Below are 10,219 nucleotides of genomic sequence, written 5' to 3' on the forward strand. Positions count from 1 at the left end.
AGCGAGATACAGGCTCAAAGACTCTGAAACACTATTTTGAAGCTAGCGCCTTGGATGTATCAGCCTAAAATCACTGTCTTAGCTCTCTGTAGAGCTCTAAACCTGGCTCCAAGACGGGGGCAGGGGGAGGATTCTCTCATTTTTCACTGAATACCATCGTACACCACTCACAAGGCGTGAAACTACATCTCCCAGAAAGGCTTTTTCCTTCCTGTCTGTAAAGAGGATTACAATTTCTATAGGGTTTTTTTAAGGTCTCGCGAGATTTCATTAAATCTCATTAAAGTATCCAGCAGAAAGCCATTTTGTTTTTCAGGGCTCATTGCAAGGGGACTTGGCCCCAAATTGTGGCAAATCAGCAGCTACAGTTGCACCGTTCTGTCTTCAGCTTCAGGATGTTTCCTATGGCCAGAAACGCTTTAAGTCGTCTCCGAGGTAAGCAAAAATTGTGAGCAAATAATTTCCAACTGCATTTTATCAATTTGTCCTCATGGTTTCTCGTGTCCTTTCCCTCCACCTTCATCCTGACTTTCTAATTCTAAATGCGCAGTCTCCCGAAGTAATTGGAAAGCTGTCCTTAGCATTAACTTAATCACGCAGAGTTCCTGTTTTGGTTCCCAGCTCGCTCTGTTACCAGAGTCATAGCATACCCAGTTTTTTTTATTATTATTCAGTTATGTACAATTGCAGGGAAAGAGGCACTTGGTGGACACTAATCCCTTAGTAAGTTTTAGCTTTGAGGGTGCACTTACCCCGAAAGAGAAGAACCTTCTCTCCCAATTCCTGTAACTGTGGAAGGAAACTGTAAATGTAGCTTCTCTGGTTTCATTGCAAGGTGACAGCCTAAATGGTGGCCCTGCAGCTTTTATGTAGTTTGTAGGTTAGTAAGTGAATATTAGCTTATTCGAAAGTAATTGTAATTTTTTTTTCTTGTCTAAAAGTTAAGCAGGTACAGGGAACTTTGAGACCAGCCTTATGTATTGAGAATGTATTACATTGGAGAGAAAAATTCATTTCCGTACTTGATTTGCAGTGAAGGTGACCTTGACTAATGTGAGCAGTGGTTTTACATTGAAAGTGACCTTAAGCAATTACCATATTGCTTCTTGAGCCATCTTGTTATTTTCAGTTTACAGAGTCATTTAGAGGTATTAGTAGATTGTGTTCTAAACACTGAAGCAGCTTTGACAATAACCAAAACAATAGTTACCCAACTGGGTTTTCAATATTCCAAAAGCCATGTCTATTATCTCTTTCACTTTGGGCAAATGATTTTTCTCTGAACCTCATTTTCCTTCTTTGTAAGATAGGGTGTTAGTAAATAATTCCTACTTCATACCATTGTTGAGGATTATATGAGATCACCAATAGGTGGTAACCAAGAAATTTCTTGTTAACAGAGGAGAGTTCTAAAGAAATCCACTTGGGTTACCGGAATGTTGAAGTCATGAGGTGTTGCAGAATTGTTTGGTAATTTTAATCTATTTGCCCTTTGAGCTGGTACGGCCTGTACTTCTCAGGAAAGGGAGGTTTTTTTTGTTGTTGTTGTTTTGTTTGTTTTTCAATGTGGAAGTCACACGCTCACTTTTTAATAACTGCTCTAGAGCAGAATATATAGTGAAATGTTTGTAAATTTGCTCATCCCAAGTGTATCTAAAGGTGAAAAGAAAACCTGTAAGGCAGTTAAGAGGAGAAATCATTAATGGCCAAATAACTATCCTGAGATAACCCATTCTATCACATAGAAGCTATTAAATTCTTAAATGCTAGTGAATGGGCAACAATTACATAAGTAGTGCCATTTGAGGATCTAAAACAATAAGGACCTGTTACTTCGGAAGAAAAAAAAAATATCCGGAAATACGCGTTTTCCAGTCTCGGGCTCTTTGCCAAGCTCTCCTAAGTGCCTCCAGAGGCAGTTTGAAAACTCATTCTACTAAAAAAATAGTAACGCAAAGTTTTAATGTCCTTCTGCTCAAAAACCTTTGCCTCTACCAACGACCCTTTCTAGTTTTTTTTTTTTTTCAACGTTTTTTTTTTTTTTATTTATTTTTGGGACAGAGAGAGACAGAGCATGAACGGGGGAGGGGCAGAGAGAGAGGGAGACACAGAATCGGAAACAGGCTCCAGGCTCCGAGCCATCAGCCCAGAGCCTGATGCGGGGCTCGAACTCAGGGACCGCGAGATCGTGACCTGGCTGAAGTCGGACGCTTAACCGACTGCGCCACCCAGGCACCCCGACCCTTTCTAGTTTTATCCCCCATTACTTGTCCGTATACCTTGTCCTTCAAGCAAACATAACTTTTTAAATTTTCCCCTTTTCTAATGTTTGTTTATTCTTGAGAGAAAGAGGCAGAAAGCATGCTGCACGCATGAGTAGGGGAGGGGCAGAGAGAGGGAGATACTGTATCCCAAACCAGGCTCCAGGCTCTGAGAGGTCAGCACAGAGCCTGATTGGGGGCTTGAACCCAAGAACCACAAGATGATGACCAGAGCCGAAGTCGGACGCTTAACTGACTGAGCCACCCAGGTGCCCCCATAATTGTTTTTTTAATATACTAGGCTTTTCTTTGTTTGCTGTTTTTCACATTTCCCTTTCCTACATCTATGTAACCAAATCCTACCTGCTGTTCAAAGTGCTTATCTAATATTCTACTTGTAGTACAGTGGTTTGTGTATGGGTGTCCCATATCCTCCTCTAACTTAGGGGGTTACTTGAGGACAGGATCTGTGTTTTACACATTTTCATGTACCCCATTTCTTTTAGCATGGTATTCATTTGTTTTTGAAAAAAATCAAGATTATTCTAGTTTTGTTTTGTTTTTGTAATAAAAAAAATGTTTTTACGTTTATTTATTTTTGAGACAGAGAGAGACAGAGCATGAACGGGGGAGGGGCAGAGAGAGAGGGAGACACAGAATCTGAAACAGGCTCCAGGCTCTGAGCTGTCAGCACAGAGCCCGATGCAGGGCTCGAACTCACGGACTGCGAGATCATGACCCGAGCCGAAGTCGGACGCCCCAACCGACTGAGCCACCCAGGCGCCCCTGTTTTTGTAATTTTAAGGTCATAAGCATTTAGTGTGCTTTAATTTGAAATTCATTTTGAGGGTATTGTAAGTTACAACTTATGTTGTAAGTTGTTGAGTACTGCAGAGTAAATAAACTCTAGTGAAAATTTAAGTCATTCAAATTAATGAATAGGAGCCAAGTTCCAGAGGTTTGTAGTGAATGTTACTGACACCACCTGTCCTTTTTATCTCCCAAGATTTTATCTTAATTTTTAAATGTTTGTTTATTTATTTTTGAGAGAGTGTGCGAGTGCACAAGTGGGGTAGGGACCGAAAGAGAATCCCAAGCAGACTCCACGCCCTACATGGGGCTTGAACTCACGAACCTCAAGATCATGATCTGAGCTGAAATCAAGAGTTGGCTGCTCAACTGACTGAGCAACCCAGGCACTCCCTGTCCCCCAAGATTTTACTATGAAAAATTTTCAGACATATAGAAAAGTTGGAAGAATTGTATGATCACACACAAATTACAAATTAATTCAAATTAATTATTGATACAAATTAATGTTAATGGATACAATTAACATTTTGATATATTTGTTTTCTCACATATCTTTTTTTAATGTTTGTTTATTTTTGAGAGAGAGGATGAGCAGGGGAGGGGCAGAGAGAGAGGGAGACAGAGGATCCAAAGCAGGGTCTGTGCTGACAGCAGAGTGCTCGACCTTAGCTGAAGTCGGATGCTTAACCAACTGAGCCATTTCAGGTGCCCCTGGTTTCTCACATATCTATACATCTGTCATTTCATCTTATTTTTGATGCATTTTAAAGTACGCTACTTTGCTTTTAGCTACAATATGTTTTAACATTTTATTGAAGTGCCTGATACTATAAAGTTAACTTCCTTTGCTTTCCTGATGGCAGTATCAGTTACATGTTCTCTTTTCCTTATAATTGATAGATATGTTTCTGTATTTCTTTTTTCCTTTAAGTTCAAAGCATTCAGCAAACAATGGCAAGGCAGAGCCACCAGAAACGGACACCTGATTTCCATGACAAATACGGTAATGCTGTATTAGCTAGTGGAGCCACTTTCTGTGTTGCTGTATGGGCTTATGTAAGTACTATTGATTGATAATTTTCTATATTAGATGTTTTTCATTCCTATTTAATATATATATATTTTTAATGTTTATTTATTTTAGAGAGAGACAGAGCGTGAGTGGGGGAGGGGCGGAGAGAGAGGGAGACACAGAATCCGAAACAGGCTCCAGGCTCTGAGCTGGCAACACAGAGCCCGACGCAGGGCTGTGAACCCTCCGAACCCACGAACTGTGAAATCATGACCTGAGCTGAAGTCAGTTGCCCAACCGGCTGAGCCACCCAGGCGCCCCTTCATTCCTATTTAGTTCATGAATTCAAGATGTTTTCACATAGTAGTATACATTTCTTGTTCAGAGGGACTTCAGAGATTTTCTGATGTAATTAACCACCCAGTATAGGAATTTCTTCCATAGCATTAAGCATTCATATTTTACCCATCATTTTCTTGCCAAAAAAATTCTGATCCCATTTTCATGTATCAACCATTAGATACTAGAAAATTGCTATCATGTCTCCTGGATCTTCTCTTAAACATCCTTAGTTCTGTTAATCACTTTTTGTTATGTGGTTTCCATGGTTTTCACCATCTTGGGTCACCTTCCTTCATTTCTCTTCTAAAGTTCTGCCCTCTGAACAGAGTACAACATTTTTGATGGATGAGATGTAAAAGTGACTTGTTTTCACTATTATAGTTTTTTACATCTTACATATAACAATCTGCTTACCAGTTTATATACTTGCTGGTTAAAAGTGGGATAAATATATGTTGTTCTTAAAAGATACGTATAAATCCTTACCTTAATAAACAAAGATATTTATTAATGGGGCTTTTTATTCTTGTTTTAACCTTCCTTAAATATACTATTAAATAGGTGTGTCTACTTAATTAGAAGAGTAAATAGATTTTGAACAAATGTGTGATCAGGGGCACTTTTGGAGTGGTGTTCCTTGAAAGGATATTACAAAAGTGCTCTTTGGCAGTATTTAGGTAGTTGTGGTTGAGTGAAGCAATGTTTTGAGGAGATGTTACAGAAATGTGAAGTAGAAATTTGAGTTAATTAAATTAAAAATTCAATTGCCCAGTCATATTAGCCACATTTCAGTTGCTCAGTAACCATATGTAGCTCTTGTGTTGGACAATGAAGATCTAGAACATTTCTTTCATCTCCAGAAGTTCTATTGAAGAGTACTGCTCTGGAGAATTAGGACAGCAATTGGGTTTGGCTTACATAGTGGGCACTATATATCCCAGCTGAATCTCTGTGTGTTTTTAACCTATAGAGTAGAATACCTTTGTCACTTTTAAGAAATGGTCTCCACGGGAGAGTAGACTCTGGTTTAAACTTTTATAACTGATAGCATTTTAATTCTTACAGACAGCAACACAAATTGGAATAGAATGGAACCTGTCCCCTGTTGGCAGAGTCACCCCAAAGGAATGGAGAGATCAGTAGTCATCCCAGCTGGTATAATAATGAATTGTTTCAAAACCAACTCCTAATTGATGCCAAGTAAAAGCACTGTGCACCCATTAAAATATGGCCTGATTGAAGAAATAAAGTATATTTGAAACCTTTGTTGTCATTTTGTTTCTTTTGTAATGAAACCAAGCTTGATCACTTTTCATTTATTTAACCTTTGTGTTACTATTAAAGGAAGATGCATTATAATTTCTTAAATAATTTTTCTTTATGAGGTGTTTTGAAAGGAAAATTTGGCTATCACCTGGAAGTCAACTTTATAGTAGGCTTATAGTTCATGAATAAGTGATTTCAGAGTTACTTTAGGTCATCTTTGAGTGCCCAGATATTGATATGCATACTGCTTTCTACCTCTAATTTATATGTATATTTGGAATTGGAATTAAGTCCTTTTTAGTCCTGCCAAGAGAACTTGGGGTGTCACCAGACCCAAGGGAAGAGTGGTCCTATCAGATGAACTCCTAGGATGTCTGAAGATTAGCTAGCTCTTTGGCTCCGTTGGCACATTCATCTTAGAGCTTTGGATCTTTCATTATATTTATTTAGGATGTTTATGATGCTATTAAAGAAAGGATCTGTCAAATATGGTTTATTGTCACTTAACCAGCTACTTTCGGTGACCTATTGGCATCCTGTAATTATACCAACTTTTGATGCATGTATTATCCTGAATTCAGTATGACTTTGGATTTTATGTGTAAGATGCTAACTGAAGAAAACATCTATAATGTTTGAAGCACATTGGTGCTTTGTTAATTCCTTGGCTGAAGGCGTAAAAAGCCTCATGTTTGTTGATAGTGCTCAAATAAGCAGAAAATGGAATTTCAGTGGAGTAATCTATGTTAGCTAAATTAGAGATTCCTAAATTCACTCACCTAAAATAAGTTATCAGGTAAGCGGCTTTTAGGAATTGCCAAATTTACCTGATGTATGTAGGTAAGGATGTATGTGTAACCAAACATCAGAAAAATTTTTACCTGTTGTATGAAATACTAGAAGAATGCTCTCGTGGCAAAATGCATCAAAGCCAGTAAGTAATTTCATTGTTTGAGTAGGAAAAATCAGTTGAATGTCCTTGCAAACTATGTTGCAGATTAGTAACTATGTAATAGTGCCTATATTTGATAAAATTTGAATGAACACTATATTTAGAAAAAATGTTAAAATAGGACTAAAGTGTTCAAATGCATGTAGCCCTGAGATGTGATTAAGTAAAATAAACGTTTCTTTAAGGAAGCTTTAACTTTCCATTAGATTATTTACCTCTTCATTACTGAATTTTTATTGAGGATTACTAACGACTATACGCAATTTTCAATATGATTTGTGCCACTTTGTCAGGTAAGTGTTGCCAGCTCTTACAGGCAAAAAAAATTTTTTTAAATGTCTACTTGTCCATTTGCCAACATACATGTTTCTCTGTGTGATAAAATCTGGTGGTGGTAGTTGGCATGTCTGAACAGACTTTTAAAACTTTATTTTGTACTTAATCTTGTCCTGATGAGTAATTGTAAAACTACCATGGCCAGGGTGCCTGGGTGGCTCAGGTCATGATCTCGCAGTTTGTGGGTTTGAGCCCCTTGTTGGGCTCTGTGCTGATAGCTCAGAGCCTGGAGCCTGCTTCAGATTTTGTGTCTCTCTCTCTCTGCTGTTCACAATCTGTCTTCTCTCAAATAAAAAGTAATAATATAAAATAAAACTGCCATGGCCACTACCAGAAATGAAGCAGTAGTAGAAGCCTAAATTAGTTTGTGTCATCACAGTGTTCTGACCTTGCAGCCTCCTTAGTGTACTCAAAGGTCTATCCTCTCACAAACACACTCAGTTTATCCCAGAACATCACTGAAAGTTTTAATACCTAGATTGGGAAGGTTGTCAAATTAGTCTTCCTATCAAAAATCTGTTCGTCTGAAGAATTTAGGTAAGTGACTTTAGAAACATTGCCAATCCTTTAAATGTTATTTGTTGAAGGCCAGAAAGTATTTTTTTTTTAACGTTTATTTATTTTTGAGACAGAGAGACAGAGCACGAATGGGGGAGGGGCAGAGAGAGAGGGAGACACAGAATCGGAAGCAGGCTCCAGGCTCTGAGCCATCAGCCCAGAGCCTGACGCGGGGCTGGAACTCACGGACCGCGAGATCGTGACCTGAGCTGAAGTCGGACGCTTAACCGACTGAGCCACCCAGGCGCCCCCAGAAAGTATTTTTTAAATTAGGGGAAATATCATGAATTCAATTAATTTGACCGTAAATTATATCACAATGTTTTCTGTTCTTTTAAATTTATTAAGCTTATTTAGAACTAGGTACTATGGTAATTGTGGAGGCACAGATATTGAGTTCTCACCCTTGTGACTATTGGAGATCTTAATCTCACTTTATAAGCATTTTGGGGGCACCTACTATCTGCTCACTGCCAGAAAACTTGATTACTTCCTGAAGATATTCCCTTCTATTTGAAAGCTCAGTATAATAATTGTAAAAAAAACTGTTGGTATGCTTGTGCGCTGATTAGGGAGATTAGGGATTATGCATTTAGAGATGTGAGGTGTTTTAGAGTAAGGGAAAGGCTCAATCACTAAGGATGTACATGATAAGAGAGTTGCAGCTCATAACGATAAACTTTACATAAAAATTAGCTGGTAAATTTGGTACTCTGATAAAGCTTTATGATTTCTGCCTTTTAGTGAATTTCTGTGAAAGCTTAATACAATTGTTAATATTGTAGTTACAAACCAACTTACTAATGATTTGAAGCTCACTTAAAAGCCATCTTAATTTCATGTGACTTTTAAAGATTTTAAATTTGGGGTTGAATTTGTGACATAAGGTTGTACACGATTGACAGTTACAACTAAATGGGAAGGTTAGGAATATTGAAGATAATTTTTTCATATATGTGTATAGGTATAGGGGAGAAGGAATAATCCTTTCTGAAATACTTCATTGTAGGCCTAAAATTTAAATCTTGGGCGATTTTAAGTGGCCTGTAAAGGCTTAATAGGAGTTTGAAAACAGGTGGCATGGAAATTAGTTTATCAGTATTTAAATATGCTTAGTGTGTGGCACTTTGCTAAGCCTTTTACAAATATTAATTTAATATGTATACCTTGTGTACTAGTTTGAATTTGGCAACATTATTGGACTTGATACTTTTATGGGAACTGGGTTTTTTAAATGTTTATTTTAATTTTAAGAGTGCAAGTGGGGGAGGAGCAGAGAGAGAGGGGGACAGAGGATCTGAAGCGGGCTCTGCACTGACAGCAGAGAATCCAATGTAGGGCTCAAACTGATGAATGGTGAGATCAAGACCTGAGCCAAAGTCCAACGCTTAACCACCTGAGCCACCCAGGTGCTCCCCAGGAACTGGGTTGAAAATGCAAAATAATCTATAATTTCCCTCTATATCTTATGACAGATATTCAATGAAAGGAAATATGAAAAGACCATATCTCACTTTTAATTTAGTGAAAGGGAGCCTGTACCTCTTAATGTTCATAGTTTTAAAAATCCTAGGATTTTGCCGTTTTTTAAATGTTGAAATGGGCAAACAGGATTAAAAGTATGTTTTTCTCAAATTCTGTATTGCTTATTTATTGCATGGTCTTGCTACATTTTATGCATCTCATTTCTTTCCGAACTCATGGTGATAGTCTAATATCTTTACATCTGTGGAATCCTCTAGGTTTTTAAGAAGATCGGCAAGTGAATGGATAAATGGGCAAGTGGTTGGAAGCTTTAGGATGGTGATATCGAAGGTAGTGTGAGGTGCGATGCCTGCCCCAACTGTAACGCACTGACACATAAAGATTATGAATTCAAAAGCATGAATAAAAAGTCAAAAAAATTTGAGATCATTTTTTACAAATTGTTAAAAAATATTTATTTTTGAGAGAGAGTGTGAGCGGGGGAGCGGCAGAGAGAGAGAGAAAGAGAAGGAGAGATAGAGACAGAATCTGAAGCAGGTTCCAGGCTCTGAGCTGTCAGCACAGAGCTGGATGCAGGGCTCGAAGTCATGAACCACCAGATCATGACCTGAGCCAAAGTTGGACGCTTAACCGACTGAGCCACCTAGGCATCCCAAGATCATTTTTGAAGGGAGGACGAATGCAAGTTCATAGTTCTGGCATTTGCATCTGGAGTTAGGCTACACAGTCTATCAGCAGCACATTAATTTCATGCTGGGAAAGGCTGAACTATGTACAAGATTTACAAGGAGGTCTATGGCACTTTCTGGCTGGTTAGATGACACAGGCTTTGGTGGGGTTTTGTTTTGTTTCTGGTGATGGAACGGGTTGGAGGGCTCTCTTGCCACGCCAAAGACTTCAGCCAGGGGCTGCGTGTAAGCCTAAGGGCAGTAGGGGGCGGAAGAAGCTTGATTCTAGGGCTCGCGTTGCCCTTCACGTGACGCGTCCCTCTTTCCGCGTCTCAGGCCCTGCTTCCGGCCTGGGCGTCACCGGAAGTGGGGGGAGTAAGGAAGGGAAGGGTAAAGGCCGCAGGCCCGGGAGGCTATGGGTGGAGGAACAGAGCCCGAGTGAGTGCCGCCGCCGCCGCCGCCGCCGCCGCCGCCGCCGCCGCCGCCGCCGCCGCCGCCGCCGCCGCCGCCGCCGCCGCCGCCGCCG

At 39.4% G+C, this 10,219-nt stretch overlaps 1 protein-coding gene across 1 annotated transcript; it reads left to right on the top strand.

The window, feature by feature from the left end:
• The first annotated feature begins 289 nt into the window (after positions 1–289).
• LOC102951800 (cytochrome c oxidase subunit 7B, mitochondrial) lies at positions 290–5,693 on the top strand. Its single transcript, XM_007090780.3, has 3 exons — positions 290–435; positions 4,006–4,130; positions 5,494–5,693. Exons 1-3 carry the CDS (start codon positions 396–398, stop codon positions 5,569–5,571), a joined length of 243 nt encoding a protein of 80 aa, XP_007090842.1. The 5' UTR covers positions 290–395; the 3' UTR covers positions 5,572–5,693.
• The last annotated feature ends 4,526 nt before the right edge of the window (positions 5,694–10,219 follow it).

The sequence above is a fragment of the Panthera tigris genome, chromosome X (genome assembly GCF_018350195.1).
Source record: "Panthera tigris isolate Pti1 chromosome X, P.tigris_Pti1_mat1.1, whole genome shotgun sequence".
In the NCBI taxonomy this organism is placed as follows: Eukaryota; Metazoa; Chordata; class Mammalia; order Carnivora; family Felidae; genus Panthera; species Panthera tigris.